This window comes from Anomaloglossus baeobatrachus, chromosome 9 (genome assembly GCF_048569485.1).
Source record: "Anomaloglossus baeobatrachus isolate aAnoBae1 chromosome 9, aAnoBae1.hap1, whole genome shotgun sequence".
NCBI classification, from domain to species: domain Eukaryota; kingdom Metazoa; phylum Chordata; class Amphibia; order Anura; family Aromobatidae; genus Anomaloglossus; species Anomaloglossus baeobatrachus.
The window spans coordinates 183,407,958-183,427,572 of record NC_134361.1 but is presented as its reverse complement, the minus strand read 5'-3'; the positions used below and the strand labels follow the sequence as shown (position 1 = coordinate 183,427,572).

Sequence of the window (19,615 nt, the reverse complement as noted above, 5' to 3'; positions counted from 1 at the left end):
TGGTCAAGGAGTGGTCTCACTCCCCAAAGGTAGACCCCCCGGTGTCTAGGCTCTCAGCCCGGACCGTTGTGTCGGTGACTGACGGCACCTCACTTAAGAATTCCACTGACCGTCAGATTGACCTTCTGGCCAAATCTGTGTATGAAGCGGCGGGGCCGCGTTTTCCCCGACTTTTGCAGCAGTGTGGGCTCTCAAAGCCATCTCTGCTTCTCTAGAGGAGATGCATTCCCTCACCAAGGAATCTATGCCTGAGATGGTTGCCTTAACTTCTCAAGCTTCAGCTTTTTCTTCTTATGCCATGTCTGCCATGCTAGAGGCTTCTCACCGCACTGCGGTGGCTTCGGCTAATTCCCTCGTTATCCGCAGGATCTTGTGGCTTCGAGAGTGGAAGGCAGATGCTTCTTCAAAGAAGTTTCTTGCTGGGCTCCCTTTTGCTGGTTCCCGGCTGTTCGGTGAACAGCTGGATGAAATTATTAAGGAAGCTACTGGTGGGAAGAGTACTTCCATGCCACAAACCAAGACCAGGAAACCCGCCCAGGGTAGGAATCAGTCGAGGTTTCGTTCCTTTCGTTCCTCCAACTGGTCGTCCTCTAAGCCCTCCGCCTCGTCCGCTAACTCGGCTAAGGACCAGAAATCCAACTGGTGCCCAAAAGCGCGTCCGCAGAAGACCGCAGGAGGTTCTGCCACTAAGGCAGCCTCCTCGTGACTCTCTGCCCGCTCCAGCAACGTCCTTAGTCGGTGGCAGGCTCTCCCACTTTGGCGACGCTTGGTTAAAACAAGTCTCCGATCAGTGGGTGAGAGATATCATATCTCACGGCTACAGGATAGAATTCTCTTCCAGCCCGCCAAACAGATTTTTTCTCTCAACTCCCCCCTGCTCCAAGGCCGCCGCCTTCTCACAGGCCGTGGCATCCTTGCAGGCAAACGGAGTAATTGTACCAGTTCCCGCTCGGGAACGGTTCAGAGGTTTTTACTCAAACCTCTTCCTAGTTCCCAAAAAGGACGGTACCTTCCGGCCCATCCTGGATCTCAAGCTTCTCAACAAGCATGTTCGGGTGCGGCATTTTCGCATGGAGTCTCTGCGATCAGTCATTGCCTCAATGACCCAAGGGGAGTTCCTGGCGTCCATCGACATCAGAGATGCCTATCTACATGTGCCAATTGCAGTTTCACACCAGCGTTGGTTACGTTTTGCAATAGGAGAGGATCATTTCCAATTCGTGGCTCTCCCCTTCGGGTTAGCCACGGCCCCTCGGGTATTCACCAAGGTCATGGCAGCAGTGATTGCGGTTCTGCACCTCCAGGGGTTGGCAGTGCTCCCTTACCTGGACGACCTTCTAGTCAAGGCTCCATCCAGCGCAGACTGTCAGCGGAGTGTCTCGCTCACTCTCGCCACTCTAGCCCAATTCGGGTGGCTTGTCAATCTTCCCAAATCCACTCTGACTCCGACCCAGAGTCTCACGTACCTAGGGATGCAGTTCGAGACTTTGCCGGCACTTGTGAAGTTGCCCTTAATCAAACAGCTGTCACTCCAGCTAGCGGTGCGCTCTCTGCTGAGGCCCCGCCGTTATAGCCTCAGGCGCCTGATGCAGGTGCTGGGTCAAATGGTGGCGTCCATGGAGGCTGTTCCCTTTGCCCAGTTCCATCTGCGCCCCCTGCAGCTGGACATTCTCCGCTGTTGGGACAAGCGGCCTTCCTCCTTACACAGGTTAGTGGCTCTGTCGCCACGGACCAGGAGCTCTCTTCAGTGGTGGCTTCGGCCCCTCTCCCTGTGCCAAGGGCGCTCCTTCCTGGCCCCGTCCTGGGTGATTCTCACCACAGATGTCAGTCTATCCGGCTGGGGAGCGGTATGTTTCCACCACAGAGCGCAGGGCACTTGGACTCTGTCCGAGTCAGCCCTTTCAATCAATGTGCTGGAAACCAGAGCCGTGCTTCTAGCTCTCCTAGCATTTCACCACCTGTTGGCGGGCAGGCACATTCGAGTCCAGTCAGACAACGCGACAGCGGTTGCCTACATCAATCACCAAGGCGGGACACGCAGCCGCCTGGCAATGATGGAGGTACAACGCATCCTTCAATGGGCGGAGGACTCCAAGTCCACCATATCCGCAGTCCACATCCCAGGCGTGGAAAACTGCAAGGCAGATTATCTCAGCCGTCAAAGCGTGGACGGTGGCGAGTGGTCCCTGCACCTGGCAGTGTTTCAGGCAATCTGCCGCAAATGGGGCACTCCAGACGTGGACCTAATGGCATCCCGTCACAACAACAAAGTTCCTGTTTACGTGGCTCGCTCCCACGATCCTCAGGCCTTCGCCGCGGACGCTCTGGTTCAAGACTGGTCCCAGTTTCGTCTGTCCTACGTGTTTCCCCCTCTAGCTCTCTTGCCCAGAGTCCTGCGCAAGATCAGAATGGAGGGCCGTCGAGTCATCCTCATCCATCATCATTGCACCGGACTGGCCCAGGCGAGCTTGGTATCCGGACCTGCTCCAACTGTCCGTAGAGATGCCGTGGCATCTCCCGGACCGTCCAGACCTACTCTCGCAAGGTCCGTTTTTCCGCCTGAATTCGGCGGCCCTCAAATTGACGGCGTGGCTCTTGAGTCCTGGATTTTGACGGCTTCTGGTATTCCTCCTGAAGTCATCTCCACTATGTCTCGGGCCCGTAAGTCTTCCTCCGCTAAGATCTATCACAGGACTTGGAAAATTTTCCTGTCCTGGTGTCGCTCTACCGGCCATCCTCCTTGGCCATTCTCTTTGCCGACCCTTCTGTCTTTTCTACAGTCCGGTCTGCAGCTAGGACTGTCCCTCAACTCTCTCAAGGGACAAGTCTCAGCTCTGTCAGTTCTGTTCCAGCGGCGTCTCGCTCGACTGGCTCAGGTCCGCACCTTCATGCAAGGCGCGTCTCACATCATTCCGCCTTATCGGCGGCCCTTGGATCCCTGGGACCTTAACTTGGTCCTCACGGTATTGCAGAAACCCCCTTTTGAGCCTCTTAGGGAGGTTTCTTTGTATCGTCTTTGTCAGAAAGTGGCCTTTCTGGTTGCCATAACTTCTCTCAGGAGAGTCTCTGATTTGGCTGCGCTCTCCTTGGAGTCACCTTTTTTAGTTCTTCATCAAGACAAGGTGGTTCTCCGTCCGACTCCGGACTTTCTTCCTAAGGTGGTCTCTCCCTTCCACCTTAACCAGGACATTACCTTACCTTCCTTCTGTCCGGCCCCTGTTCATCGCTTTGAAAAAGCGCTGCATACTCTAGATCTGGTGCATGCTCTCCGATTCTATGTGTCTCGCACCGCTGCGCTCAGGCGGTGCACCTCTCTTTTTGTGCTAACCACAGGTCGGCGCAAGGGCCTCCCTGCTTCTAAGCCGACCTTAGCCCGTTGGATTAGATCGACTATTTCGGACGCCTACCAGAGTACTCAGGTGCCTCCCCCGCCGGGGATCAAGGCACACTCGACCAGAGCTGTCGGTGCCTCTTGGGCTTTTAGGCACCAGGCTACGGCTCAACAAGTCTGTCAGGCTGCCACTTGGGCTAGCCTGCATACCTTCTCGAAGCACTACCAAGTGCATGCTCATGCTTCGGCAGATGCGAGCTTGGGCAGACGCATCCTTCAGGCGGCTGTCGCCCATTTGTGAAGTTAAGTTCTGCCTACTTCTTAGTTTTTCTGTTTATTCCCACCCAGGGACTGCTTTGGAACGTCCCAAGGTCTGGGTCTCCCAAAGGAACGATAAAGAAAAAGAGAATTTTGTTTACTTACCGTAAATTCTTTTTCTTATAGTTCCGTATTGGGAGACCCAGCACCCTCCCTGTTGCCTGTTGGCAAATTCTTGTTCCGCGTGTTATCACCGGCTGTTGTCGTGGACAGAGTCTCCGGTTGTTCCGGCTCTTGCTCTGTTCTACTTGTGGGTGGCTATTCTCCTTCAGCTTTTGCACTAAACTGGCTGGGACTGGCTCACCAGGGGGTGTATAAGTTCAGAGGGAGGAGCTACACTTTTAAGTGTAATACTTTGTGTGGCCTCCGGAGGCAGAAGCTAAACACCCAAGGTCTGGGTCTCCCAATACGGAACTATAAGAAAAAGAATTTACGGTAAGTAAACAAAATTCTCTTTTTACCTTCCCAATCATAAGTTCTTATTAATTTTTTAAAAAGATATTTCTGAATCACGGAGAGTCATTGGTCGACTGAAGAAGACAAAAATAAAAAGTCTTCATATTTCCTTCCAAGAAGTAATATTCTGTATATCTTGAATGGGCAACTTTATGAATTTTTACAGAATTGGTCCCCTCATGATGTAAAGTGGAGGGGCCAGTCAGTATAAATGTACATTGGTAACTATTAAAAAGTTGTCTCCACCATTTTTGTCCCCCAGGAACTGAAGCTTTTGCTCCACCGGTCAACCCTCCTTTACTCGCAAGGAAAAATGTTTGACTATGTGGACACCCTGCTTACAATGCTTGCCATGTTACTGAAAGTAAGTGTTCATATCATGTTTCCTTACATACGTTTGTTGATTTCCACATGTTTATGGGGCCTCCAGATTGTTGCTGAACACATTATGAATCCTTAGAAGATTCACTGCACTTAATCATCTGATGGTAGGAGATGCTTGTAGACGGTGGGGAAACTCCAATATGTGTAGAAAGGAACTACTGCAACCGTGTCTTCTGTAGCAAAGTAGTGTATTTTTCAGTTTATAAGACGCATCAGATTATAAAATGCACCCCAAATTTAGAGAAAAGAAGGTAAAAAACATGTGGTCCGTCTTATAATCTGGTGGTGGAGCAGGGCCACAGGAGGCAGGGGAGGTGGTGGTGTAGGGCAATGTGTGGTGGATGTCCCAGGTGCTCTCTTGGGGTAAGCTACTTCCAGAAACTGTTGGCGGTGCGGACTTCAAAGAAATGGAGCCTAGTGTCGGCACGTGCGCAGATTGAGCTATCGACTCAATGACAAGCTGAGATCTCATCTGTGCACGCTCCACCTTCAGGTGCCATTTTCCTTATGTCTGCTGCTGGGAGATCAATGGGCTGGAGGCAGCACGTGCGCAGATGAGATCTTGAGCCAAGGCGGTATCTGCACACGTGCCAATTCCAGGCGCCATTATTTGAAGGCTGCAGGACAGCAGCCTCAGCACAGCAACCACAGTACAGTGCCTGCAGCCCCAGCACAGCCACGGCAGCACAGTGCCCGCAGCCCCAGCACAGCCACGGCAGCACAGTGCCCGCAGCCGCAGCACAGCCACGGCAGCACAGTGCCCGCAGCCCCAGCGTAGCCACCGCAGCCCCAGCACAGTGCCCACAGCCCCAGCACAGCCTCGGCAGCACAGTGCCCGCAGCCTCAGCATAGTCACCACAGCCCCAGCACAGTGCCCGCAGCTCCAGCACAGCCACGGCAGCACATTGCCCGCAGCCCCGGCAGCACAGTGCCCGCAGCCCCGGCACAGCCACGGCAGCACAGTGCCCGCAGCCCCAGCGTAGCCACTGCAGCCCCAGCACAGTGCCCGCAGCCCCAGCACAGCCTCGGCAGCACAGTGCCCGCAGCCTCAGCATAGTCACCGCAGCCCTAGCACAGTGCCCGCAGCTCCAGCACAGCCACGGCAGCATAGTGCCCGCAGCCCCGGCAGCACAGTGCCCGCAGCCCCGGCACAGCCACGGCGGCACAGTGCCCGCAGCCCCGGCACAGCCACGGCAGCACAGTGCTCGCAGCCCCGGCACAGCCACGGCAGCACAGTGCTCGCAGCCCCGGCACAGCCACCGCAGCACAGTGCCTGCAGCCCCAGCACAGCCACCGCAGCACAGTGCCCGTAGCCCCAGCACAGCCACCGCAGCACAGTGCCCGCAACCCTGGCACAGCGACTGCAGCCAGGGCCAGATTAGGGTTGGTGGGGGCCCCTGGGCAGAAAATCTGGTGGGGGCCCCATAACGTTAACATTTTTAGCCATAACAGTAGAGTGCGACCTGTAGCATTTAATTATAAATCCAATGAACATGCATCTTATCCTGTTCTGCCACATTCAGATTTACAGCACTACAATACAGATACAGTCCAGGATCACTCACAGCTGTCACTTATACACACAGTACAATACAGATACAGTCGATAACTCACAGCCGTCACTTATACACACAGTACAATACAGATACAGTCCAGGATCACTCACAGCCGTCACTTATACACACAGTACAATACAGATACAGTCCAGGATCACTCACAGCTGTCACTTATACACACAGTACAATACAGACACAGTCCAGGATAACTCACAGCTGTCACTTCTACACACAGTACAATACAGATACAGCCCAGGATCACTCACAGCCGTCACTTATACACACAGTACAATACAGATACAGTCCAGGATCACTCACAGCCGTCACTTATACACACAGTACAATACAGATACAGTCCAGGATCACTCACAGCTGTCACTTTTACACACAGTACAATACAGATACAGTCCAGGATCACTCACAGCTGTCACTTCTACACACAGTACAATACAGATACAGTCCAGGATAACTCACAGCCATCACTTATACACACAGTACAATACAGATACAGTCCAGGATCACTCACAGCTGTCACTTATACACACAGTACAATACAGACACAGTCCAGGATAACTCACAGCCATCACTTATACACACAGTACAATACAGATACAGTCCAGGATCACTCACAGCTGTCACTTATACACACAGTACAAAACAGATACAGTCCAGGATCACTCACAGCTGTCACTTATACACACAGTACAATATAGATACAGTCGATAACTCACAGCCGTCACTTATACACACAGTACAATACAGACACAGTCCAGGATCACTCACAGCCGTCACTTATACACAGAAAGTAGAGTTAAGGCTGCTTTATACGTTTCAATTACACATGCGATCTCGTATGCGATCGCAGACGCCCTCATCGTATGTGCGGAACGGGCAATTTGTTGCCCGTGTCGCACAAACTATTAACCCCGGTCACATGTACTTACCTTCCAAACGACCTCGCTGTGGGCGGCGAACATCCTCTTGCTGGAGTGGGAGGGACGTTCGGCGTCACAGCGACGTCACACAGCGGCCGGCCAATAGAAGCGGAGAGGCGGAGATGAGTGGGACGTAACATCCCGCCCACCTCCTTCCTTCCGCATTGCCGGCGGGACGCAGGTAAGCTGTGTTCATCGTTCCCAGGGTGTCACACGCTGCGATGTGTGCTGCCTCGGGAACATTGAACAACCGGACGTTCAATTTTTAGAAATTGAACGACGTGTATGCGATCAACGTTTTAGCGCACAATTAGGGTCGCATGTAGCTGTCACACACTACAACATCACTAACGATGCCGGATGTGTGTCACTTACGACGTGACCCCGCCGACACTCGTTAGATATATTGTAGCATGTAAAGCTTTACTCACATTTTTTTTATTGATCCCAATGTTAAGGCAGCCAGGGCCGGCTCCAGGTTTTTGTGGCCTCCGGCTGAAAGAGTCTCAGTGGACCCCATCCACACACAGACACGCACATACACATACAGGCATACATACATACATATACATATTTAAAGACAAATTCAGAAAAATACATATAAACAGACAAATATATGCACAGTCATATACAGTGACATACATGCAGACACAGACGCATTAGGGCTCGTGCACACGTTGCGTAATTCCATGCATTTACGCTGCGTATAGCACTGCAGTGTAAATGCATGCATCCTGCGTCCCCTATACAATCTATGTAGATTGTGCATGATACTTGCGCACGTTGCTTTTATGAACGCAGCGATTTGGGTGCTAAAATGTTGACCCAAATCCGTGTGTTCATAAAATGAGCATGTCAATTATTCCGTGCGCTGTGGATGCAGCTCCCCTCTGTCTATGGTGGGGGCAGCAGCCAGCGCGCATGAAATCGGCTTTTCTTGTACAGAAAAACTGCATCCATTATGCAATGTTTCTGCAGCAATTTGACGCGCACATGTGCTGTCAAATCGCTGCAGAATATTCAGCAGTTACATGCGCATGAGCCCTTACAGGTATTAATATGGGGAAGTCGCCAGCAGCCTCACTCACCTCTCCCGCTTGTGTCCGTCCAGCTCCTCCAGGACATGTGGCTGTGTTTCACGATGGCTGTCACTAACAGACATGACTGCACACTGACAGCACTGCTGTATATACATCACAGGAGGGGCTGGGGGCTACAATATATATATATTACAGGAGGGGCAGGGGGCATAGACGTTACTGGAGTGGCAACCAGCTCTGGTGGTGTACTCATTACTGGGATGGGTGACATAGCGCTCTGGGGGACCCATATAGTTCTGGGAGGGCCGCACAGACTGCTCTAATTCATATATATACACACACAGTACTGCTTCTTACACACACCACTCTGACACACACACACACACACAGCTCTGACACACACACAAATACACTGCACCCCTCATTACTCCATACACACACACACACACACACACACACACACACACACACACACACAATGCACCCACCCATCAACCCCTACACACACAATGCACCCCACATCACCCCCCCACATCACCCCCCCCCACACACTCACAATACAATGCACCCCCCCATCACCCTCTCCACACACACACACACACACACACACACACACACACACACACTGCACCCCCCCTACACACACACACACACACGCAATGCACCCCACATCACCCCCCCACACACACACAATACAATGCACCCCCCCAATCACCCTCTACACACACACACACACACACACAGACAATGCACCCCTCTACACACACACACACAATGCACCCCCCATCACCCCCTACACACACACGCACAATACAATGCACCCTCCATTACCCCTCCCCCCACACATACAATACAATGCACCCTCCATTACCCCTCCCCCCACATACACAATACAATGCACCCCCCATTACCCCTCCCCCCACACACAATACAATGCACCCTCCATTACCCCTCCTCCCACACACAATACAATGCACCCTCCATTACCCCTCCCCACACACACACAATACAATGCACCCCCCATTACCCCTCCCCCCACACACAATACAATGCACCCCCCATTACCCCTCCCCCCACACACAATATAATGCACCCTCCATTACCCCTCCCCCCACACACAATACAATGCACCCCCCATTACCCCTCCCCCCACACACAATATAATGCACCCCCATTACCCCCCTACACACACAAATTACACTGCCCCATCCCTGCACACTCCTGCCTCCCCCCCCCCCCCTCGGAATACAGTACTTCCCCTCTGCCTGTCACAAAGCTGTGTTCCTTTACAAATGTTCCCCGTTATGTGTCCTCAGCCCCTCCCCACTCATCCCCATTCATTACACCTGTCTCTTCGGCTCCTCCATGGAGCGCTTACTGCTGCCTGATGCATCCAGTGTGGCTCCCGCAGCACTGTGATGACGTCACCAAGGTGCTGATCTCATCACGTTGCTGCACGTCGGGGGCGGGGCCCAGTCCCGGCACACTGTTCAAATGTATTTACGTCTGAAAGACGCAAATACATTTGAATAGGAAGAACGAAGCTGCAGTCACCGTCACCGGCTCTGCTGCGCTCCTCTGCAGTGTGTACATGCCGGGCACACAGCAGGGCTGGCACAGCACAGCGCGCTGCCTCCTGCTCCTTCTAGTGTGCCCGGCATGTACACACTGCAGAGGAGCGCGGCGTTGACAGCAGATACAGCGACCCACTACACCGTGCCCCACCCCCCTCCACTCCCCTCTCGCTGGGTACGGCCGCAGCACATAGCAGTGAGTTTATTGGCACACCTCTGACCCCGGAAGTGCAAGCGCTGGTACTTCCGGGGTCAATCGGCGTCCTGTGCCCGCAGTTTGTTTTTGCGTCTTAAAGCAGATACAAATAAATGGCGGTGCGCCAACACCCCGCCCCCCCCCCGAAAACACAGCTGATTTATTAGACTGTCTTTACAGAGGGGGAGAGGGTGGGAAGAAAAAAAAAATGCTGACAGGTGCCTAGTGGCAAGTATGGCCCTGGTGGTGGGGGCCCCCTTGGAAGCTCTTTTGGTGGGGACCCCCGAGTCTGGAGCCCCGCCTGCCCCGCTTATAATCCGGCCCTGACCGCAGCACAGCACTTGCAGCATTGCCCCTGCCTCCTGCTACTACTCTCCACCACCCCCGGTAAGCTACATTCGGATTATAAGACGCACCCCTTATTCTCCGCCCAAATTTTTGGGAGGATAAGTGCGTCTTCTAATCTGAAAAATACGCTATGTGAAATGTCTTAAAGCAGGCCAAATAATTTGAGTCTTCTCTGGAGTTGTGTGGCATCACTCCTCCCTCCCAGACGCTGCCAATCACAGCTCAGCATCTGATCTGGCAGCCTATCCATTTCAGATGATGCTAAGCTGTGATTGGCAGCATCTCAGAGGGAGGAGTGAAAGTACACGCCCACAGAAAAGACTCTAAAGAAACGCTCAGTTGGACTGCAAGCAGAGATTTCACATACTGCGCTCCAGAAGTAACAAATGTAAATTTCTCCGCAATGGTGTGACATAGCGCAAAATGTAAAAAAGTTTCAGAATCAGGAGAGCTCAGAGATTTTTTTAAGGTATTTTTTGAGCCACTGTTTTTAAGGACCTCTGTTGGTCTATTCTGTAAACATGTGCCTGTGTCACCCTGACTGATGTTTCATCATTATCCAATAGGTTTTTGGGGGGTTTTACTAAGCTTGTTACTTATTTTCAGATTGCAATGAATCGAGCACAAGTCTGTTTGATTTCCAGCTCCAAAACTGGGGAAAGACATTTATATCTTATTAAAGTCTCGAGGGACAAAATCTCTGACACCGACGAGCAGGAGGCGGCCAATTCTGATGCAAAAGGTAAAAACTATTGAGCGTGAATTATTTGGTATCCCCTTACACACATCATCAAGTATAACTATAGTCACACTATACAAGGGTTTCTGCTTTTGAATTTTTCTGTATCCATTGAAGTCTTCGGATAGCTAATTTATTCTCTTAGAAAGCCCTCTTCTATAATCTGGATTTCTGTTACTTTTCAGCCATTTTTACCATACTCACCAGTGTCCTCTCCAAAGATGATTGGTGGAACCTCCTCTTGAAGGCAATCTACGCCTTATGTGACCTCGCCCGGTATAAAGAGGGCGAGCTGCTGGTAGACTCGTCTTTGGAGTATTATTCATTTTATGAAGACCGCCAGAAACGGAAAGAGCTGGAACATTTTGGACTTTCCGCAGCTATTCTGGATAAGAATTTCAGAAAAGCCTACAACTACATCAGGTATCTTGTGGAGATTTGCTTTAGACCTAGGTTGTTTCTCTTTTACGGATGTACAAAGATGGTGAAAGCTATGGGATGATGTACACATGTTGGCTGCGTTGTGTGCTCGTGACAAATCCCTCCTCAAGAATTATTAAATACCCAAAAATATCATCTAAAGCCCCCAATACACATAAGATGGCTGTCAGCCAAGAGTTCTCTCGTGTCACCATACACAGGAACGCCCCCGATTCTATTTTTGCCAAACTCTTCTTGCCGTGGGTAATTTCTATGACTAACAAAAGGATCAGAGATTAAAATTTAAGAGGCCGGATGCTTCTCTCCCCTGATATCAGGTGTCATGGGAGGTTTAGGAGGACTCAGCCGACATCGGCGGGTTCAGTAGACTTTATCTTTAACCCCCTTCATGACATACGAAGTATATATACATCATATGTGTCCCAGGAGATCAGAAGACAACGGCACAATCCATTCGATATCCAAAACATGCTTTATTTAATGCAAAAAGCGCATTAAAAAGTGGGGAGAGAGTCGGGTGCAGGTCCCCAGGGGACGACGGCTGTTTCGCACCTCCTAGTGCTTCCATGGGTCCACTATAGTAGTGGACCCCACGTCTCCACTATAGTAGTGGACCCGTGGAAGCACTAGAAGGTGACGACGGCCATTTCGCACCTCCTAGTGCTTCCACAGGTCCACTATAGTAGTGGACCCCACGGGATCACTGTAGTAGTGGACCCGTGGAAGCACTATGAGGTGACAATGGCCGTTTCGCATCTCCTAGTGCTTCCAGGGGTCCACTAAAGTAGTGGACCCGTGGAAGCACTAGGAGGTGCGAAACGGCCGTAGTCCACTGGGGGCCTGCACCCATCTCTCTCCCCACTTTTTAATGCACTTCTTGAATTAAATAAAGCACGTTTTGGATATCGAATGGATTGTGCCGTTGTCTTCTGATCTCCTCGGACTCATATTGGAATTCTCTTCACTCTTCAACGTGCACCCATGACCAGTGTGCTATTGGGTAAAGACCCGAGCATTACCTACTCCTTTCCTACACCATTTCAAGGTATAACGCGGTGGTGCAGAACTGCATTTGTTTTTGTATACATCATATGTACTGACCCTTGCTGGGCTGGAACGTTGAGCCTGCATTTTTCCCTGCACATGATGGCTGGTCAGATCAGCCAACATCTGCCTCCAACAGCCGCAGATGGATCACCCGCTGCTGATAACCAGTTAAATCAATCTTTGACAGCGGGATTTTAAGGGGCACTGGCAGGGGTCGTCTCATTTTTCGCTCCCATTGGCGCTCTCGTGGCACTGATAGGATGTCATGTTAGCCGGGGGACAGCTGATGACCCCGGTGTCTGTCCTTACAATCTTCCTGTGAATGCCGACTGTGAGCGACATTCATAGGAGATAATAATTTCTGCTGTACAGAGCGAAGCTGATACTGATGCATTGCTCCGGACACCACAGGTGATCGGATGATCTCAGCTTCAAGTCCCCTAAGGAGACTAATAAGAACAATAAAAAATAAAAAAAAAGTTTTTAAAAATATGAAAAAAAAGGTTCAAATCACCTGCCCCATTGATAATCAAACAATAAAAAAAAACCAAAAAAACCCACATATTTGGTATTACCGATCTATCAATATAAAAAATAAATTAATCTGATCGGTAAACAGCATAACTAAAAAAAATCTCCAGAAATATTTTTTTTTTTTTTGGCCGCCGCAACATTACAATAAAATGCAATAAGAGGCGGCCAAATCATTGTATCTACTACAAAACGATATCCGTAATAAAGTTGGCTGAGGAGGCAAAAAATAAGCTCCCACACAGCCCCAGATCCCAAAAAATGAGAACACTATAGGTCTCGGAAAATGGCGACAAAAGACAATTATTTTTTATTATTTTTTATTATTTTTTTTTTACAAATTTTTTGGATTTTTTTTTAACCAAATAAAAAAACTCTGTCCGTGTTTGGTGTCTACGTACTCGTACCGACCTGGAGAATCATATTGGCAGGTCAGTTTTACCATATAGTGATCATGGTAAATTAAACCCCGCCCCCCCAAAAAAAACATTGTGGAATTGTACTTGATTTTTGCAATTTCACTGCACTTTAATTTTTTTTTCCTGTTTTTCGGTAAAACTAAGGGTTTCTTTCACAAGTACAACTCGTCCGGCAAAAAACAAGCCCTCACGTGGCTGTATTGACGGAAGAATACAAAGAGTTATGGCTCTTAGAAGAAGGGGGAGGGGGGGGACAAAATACAAAAATGGGAAATGGCCTTGGCATGAAGAAGTGAAGGAGAACCAATTCCCCTCCGAGGCAATAGCGTGCAGCAGGAAATTTTGTTTCTAGTTTAATCAGGTGTTTATAATAATATGTCCGTTTTTTCTTTTCCAGAATAATGTTGATGGAAAATGTGAACAAACCTCAGCTATGGAATATCTTCAATCAAGTTACGATGCATTCCCAGGACGTGAGGCATCACCGGTTTTGCCTGCGGTTAATGCTCAAAAATCCCGATAACCTTGCGCTGTGTGTCCTGAGTGGTCATAATGCTTTTGTGTCTGGGAGCTTCAAACACGCACTTGGTAAATGGGGAATCTTTTCAAAACGGCGTTATCCCCTTAAAGGGAACCTGTCACCAGATTTTGGCCTTCTAAACTAAAGCTAGTACCTTATGCAGCGCCTGTGCTGCATTCTATAAAGGTGCACGTAACCCTCTGAACCCCCTGTAGACCCCACAAATACCTTTATAAAATCTCCCGCTCGGTATGTAAATTGTCCGGTCCGTTCCAATGGGCATCCTAATCTGCGCCTCCTGTCCCTCCTTTCGTTGGCCTCCTGTGCTGATTGACGTGGATGACGCCTCGGGCGCCATCCATGTACGCGGGCAAAATATCGCGGCTACACAGACACATTTCTGGTTCATGCTGGCGCACTTTCCTTTGCCCTATTGCGGGCATGCACATAGGTGCGCCTGTGCGAATCGGTGAGTTCTCTGCGCACGCGCAAGATTTTGCCCGTCTATGTGAAAGACACAGGTGACGTCATCCACATCTCCAGGCAAAATATCGCACCTGCGCAGAGAACTTGCCAACTTGCCAATTTGCGCAGGCGCACCTATGTTTTTGGTTCAGTAGGACAGAATGAAATGTGCCTGGGAATGTGTCTGAGCAGGGGCAAGATTTTGCCCACCTACATAGATGGCACCTGAGGAGTCATTAACGTCAATCAGCACAGGAGGGCGAAAGGAGGGACAGGAGGTGCAAATTATGATGCCCATCGGAACGGACTAGACAATGTACATACATTGCACAAGATTTTATTAAGGTATTTGAGGGGTCTACAGGGGGGTTCAGGGGGTAAAGTGCGCCTTTATCGAATGCAGCACAGGCACTGCTTAAGGTGCTTGCTTTAGTTTAGAAGGCCAAAACCTGGCGATAGGTTCCCTTTAAGGACTGAGCAATTTTCTTTATCGTTCCTTTATGGGAGACCCAGACCATGGGTGTATAGCTAGCGACCTCCGGAGGACACACAAAGCACTACACTCAAACGTGTAGCTCCTCCCTCCGGGCTATATACACCCCCTGGATGACAATCTACCCAGTTCAACGCTTTGTGTTTCAGGAGGACACACACACTTTTATTTCCTCATATTTTTTTCAATTTTATTTTAATGTTTTAAAGATTTGGAAGAAAAGCGGGTCCAGTCTGGACTCCCGGCATGTCCCTTCACGCTCCACTCTGCGGGGTGCTGTTAAGGTTGATTTTAATAAGGCTGGAGCCTTCACATGCCAAGCTCCTTCGCATCCTCTGTCGAGGCTCTGTTTGAAGTGGGAGCCTCCACGGTCCTCTCTGCTTGCAGGAGGCCGGCTCCATCCACAGCCCTGTCTGGTCCCTGCTGGAAGGAGCGTTAACCCCCATTCAGGGACATGGCCCTGCGTCTCAAAGCTAAGTATTGAGACGTTTTTTCAGGGGTCCCGGGTACTTTTATTATGGGGGCAGTATGTGCTTTAGCGTTACTGTTAATTTCGGCCGGTTCTGGGAATTTCCCATGAGAACCGCGCCGACGGTGCCTGCTCGTCGGCCGCACTTTAAAATCTAGGCCCCGGCTTCAGTTTGGGCCTAGTTTCGTTTTTGGCTTCTTCTGTATGTTTTGCATACAGCGACGCCCACCGCCCGGCCAGCAGAGCGGAGGGCACTCCCCTCTGGGGGGATGTCCCCTCCTCTGTCTACCCCCCTGTGTCTCTCTGGCCTCTGTTTTTTCCCGCTCCTGGGCTTATACACGCCCCCCTCCTTCTCCCACCGCCATTTTCTCAGCGTTTTTATCACTGAGAAGCGCTGGATGCTACTGCTGCATACTTTTTGGAAGCTGTCACTTTACAGGGGAGCGGTGAAGTCCAGAGGGCACACAGAGAACAGGGCTGGTAAGCCACAACCTATGGTTGTGGATTTTTATACACTCAGGCTTTCTACAGGAGTGTGTTTTGGCTGCAGAGCTTCCTCCACAGCAGCATGTCTGTCACTAGGAGCAAGGCTGCAAACATGTATGCTATATGCACTGCTTGCAAGCTAATTCTGCCAGAGCCTAGCACGTACCCACATTGTGATAACTGTGCTAATATGGTTGTGTCTCAGCCTGGAGCCTCCGCAGGGGTCCCTCCGGCTGCTTCGGTCCCGGTGGCTGAACCCCCGGCTTGGGTAGCATCCTTTACACAGGCTCTTTCCAAGTCGTTTGCCGATTCCATGGGGCAGCTGTCTCAGACGCTGCTGTCTATGCATCAGCCTCCCTCTCAGCCCCCCTCTCAGGGTGTCTCTGCTGCTCAGAGCTCTGCAGAGCCCTCAGAGCATGTCCTTGGACCCCGTCCCCCCAAACGGAGACGCACGGACCCTCCTCCTTCCTCGTCCCACGGCTCTGATTCACAAGCCGAGGTGCAGGGCGAGGATGATTCATTTACTGTGGGCTCAGACTCTGCCTCTATGTACCCCATTGACTTGTCTGAGGGCGATGCGGACGTTAGTGACTTGATTGCGTCCATTAACTCCGTACTGAACCTTAACCCACAGGAGTCAGAGGATCAACCCTCTCTGGTAGAGGTACACCAGTTTACCTCTCCTAAGAAGCCTAGGAGTATGTTTTTTAACCACTCCAGCTTTCAGACCACTGTTAACAAGCCAAGGGCCTGTCCTGACAAACGTTTTCCGAAACGTAGTTCAGATGACCGTTTCCCGTTTCCACCGGAGGTGGTTAAGGACTGGGCCCAGTCCCCAAAGGTAGACCCTCCAGTGTCCAGAATCTCAGCCCGCACAGTAGTTGCGGTGGCCGACGGCACTTCTCTTAAGGATCCCACTGACCGCCAGGTTGACCTTCTGGCCAAGTCTGTATTTGAGGCGGCAGGAGCCTCCTTCTCTCCGTCTTTTGCGGCGGTGTGGGCTCTTAAGGCTATCTCTGCCTCTCTGGCGGAGATTCATTCCCTCTCCAGAGACTCTATTCCTGAGATGGATGCTTTAACCGCCCGAGCTTCAGCTTTTGCATCCTACGCCATGTCTGCCGTCCTGGAAGCTTCTCACCGCACGGCAGTGGCCTCCGCTAATTCCCTCGCGATCCGCAGGATCTTGTGGCTTCGAGAGTGGAAAGCGGACGCTTCCTCTAAGAAGTACCTTGCGAGTCTCCCTTTTACTGGGTCACGGCTGTTTGGGGAACAGCTGGATGACATAATTAAGGAGGCTACTGGCGGGAAGAGTACTTCCTTGCCACAAGCTAAACCCAAGAAACCTACCCAGGGCAGGAACCAATCGAGGTTTCGTTCCTTTCGTTCCTCTAACTGGTCATCCTCTAAGCCCACGGTCTCGTCCACTACCGCCAAGGATCGTAAATCCAACTGGCGCGCAAAGCCGCGTCCTCAAAAGACCGGAGGAGCCGCTGCCACCAAGGCAGCCTCCTCGTGACTATCTGGCCGCGCCAGCAACGTCCTTGGTCGGGGGCAGGCTCTCCCACTTTGGCGACGTGTGGTTGCAACACGTCTCCGATCAGTGGGTGCGGGATATCATCACCCACGGCTACAGGATACCTTTTTCTTCCAGCCCGCCAAACAGATTTTTTCTGTCCACCCCCCCCGCTCCAAAGCCGCCGCCTTCGCTCAGGCCGTGGCATCCCTGCAGACCAACGGTGTAATTGTTCCGGTCCCCGCCCGGGAACGGTTCAGAGGTTTCTACTCAAACCTCTTTCTAGTTCCCAAAAAGGACGGTTCCTCCCGGCCCATCCTGGATCTCAAGCTTCTCAACAAGCATGTTCAGGTGCGGCACTTTCGCATGGAATCTCTAAGATCGGTCATTGCCTCAATGACCCAGGGAGATTTTCTCGCATCCATCGACATCAGAGATGCCTATCTGCATGTGCCTATTGCGGTTTCACACCAGCGTTGGCTACGCTTTGCGATCGGAGAGGAACATTTCCAGTTCGTGGCTCTTCCCTTTGGCTTAGCCACGGCCCCCCGAGTGTTCACCAAGGTCATGGCAGCAGTGGTTGCTGTCCTGCACCTCCAGGGATTGGCAGTGATTCCTTACCTGGACGACCTTCTAGTCAAGGCCTCATCCAGTGTAGACTGCCAACGGAGTGTCTCTCTCACTGTCGCCACGCTAATTCAGTTCGGGTGGCTTGTCAACCTCCCCAAGTCGACTCTGACCCCGACCCAGGTACTCTTGTACCTAGGGATGCAATTCGAGACTCTGCCGGCACTTGTCAAGTTGCCCTTAGTCAAACAGCAGTCCCTTCGTCTGGCGGTGCGCTCTCTGCTGAGGCATCGCCGTCATTCCCTCAGACGCCTCATGCAGGTGCTGGGTCAGATGGTGGCGTCCATGGAAGCAGTTCCCTTTGCCCAGTTCCATCTGCGTCCCTTGCAGCTGGACATTCTCCGCTGTTGGGACAAGCGGATCTCTTCTTTGGACAGGCTAGTGGCTCTGTCATCACAGACCAGGAACTCCCTTCAGTGGTGGCTTCAGCCCCTCTCCCTGTCACAGGGGCGGTCCTTCCTGACTCCGTCCTGGGTGATTCTCACCACGGATGCCAGTCTCTCCGGTTGGGGAGCGGTGTTTCTCCATCACCGAGCACAGGGCACTTGGACTCCGTCCGAATCAGCCCTCCCGATCAATGTGCTGGAGATCAGAGCTGTGTTTCTAGCTCTTCTAGACTTTCACCACCTACTGGCGGGCAAGCACATTCGGGTTCAGTCGGACAACGCGACAGCGGTTGCCTACATCAATCACCAGGGCGGAACTCACAGCCGTCTGGCGATGTTGGAGGTTCAACGAATCCTCCAGTGGACGGAGGACTCAAAGTCCACCATATCCGCAGTCCACATCCCAGGCGTGGAAAACTGGGAGGCCGATTATCTCAGCCGTCAAACCGTGGACGGCGGCGAGTGGGCCCTGCATCCGTCAGTGTTCAGATCAATCTGCCGCAAGTGGGGCACTCCGGAAGTAGATCTAATGGCTTCCCGGCACAACCACAAGGTTCCGGTTTACGTGGCTCGCTCCCACGATCCTCAAGCCTTCGCAGCAGACGCACTGGTTCAGGATTGGTCTCAGTTCAGTCTGGCCTATGTGTTTCCCCCTCTAGCGCTCTTGCCCAGGGTTCTGCGCAAGATCCGAATGGAGGGCCGTCGAGTCATACTCATTGCTCCGGACTGGCCCAGGCGAGCCTGGTACCCAGACTTGCTCCGCCTGTCCGTAGAGATCCCGTGGCATCTCCCGGACCGCCCAGACCTTCTCTCTCAAGGTCCGTTCTTCCGCCAGAATTCTGCGGCTCTCAGATTGACGGCGTGGCTCTTGAGTCCTGGATCCTGACGGCTTCAGGCATTCCCTCTGAGGTCATCTCCACCATGACTCAGGCTCGGAAGTCTTCCTCGGCTAGGATTTATCATAGGACTTGGAAAATTTTCCTGTCCTGGTGTCGCTCTTCCGGCCATGCTCCTTGGCCGTTCGCCTTGCCGACCATCCTGTCTTTTCTACAGTCAGGTCTACAGTTGGGTCTGTCCCTCAATTCCCTTAAGGGACAGGTGTCGGCTTTGTCGGTATTGTTCCAGCGGCGTATCGCTCGACTGGCTCAGGTGCGCACCTTCATGCAGGGCGCATCTCACATCATTCCTCCTTACCGACGACCCTTGGATCCCTGGGACCTTAATTTGGTCCTCACGGCCTTACAGAAACCCCCTTTTGAGCCTCTCAGGGAGGTTCCTTTGTCCAGACTTTCACAGAAAGTCGTCTTTCTAGTAGCCATAACTTCTCTCAGGAGAGTTTCC

The 19,615-nt window shown here is 51.6% G+C and overlaps 1 protein-coding gene across 1 annotated transcript in view; it reads left to right on the top strand.

Moving 5' to 3' along the window:
* The window catches only part of GTF3C3 (general transcription factor IIIC subunit 3), a 111,952-nt gene that overhangs the window by 74,495 nt on the left and 17,842 nt on the right, over positions 1–19,615 (top strand). The window contains exons 13-16 of the mRNA XM_075324096.1: positions 4,368–4,469; positions 10,745–10,880; positions 11,063–11,300; positions 13,713–13,903. Of these exons, the coding sequence (XP_075180211.1) occupies positions 4,368–4,469; positions 10,745–10,880; positions 11,063–11,300; positions 13,713–13,903 (667 nt within the window). The remainder of the gene's footprint in view (positions 1–4,367; positions 4,470–10,744; positions 10,881–11,062; positions 11,301–13,712; positions 13,904–19,615) is intronic.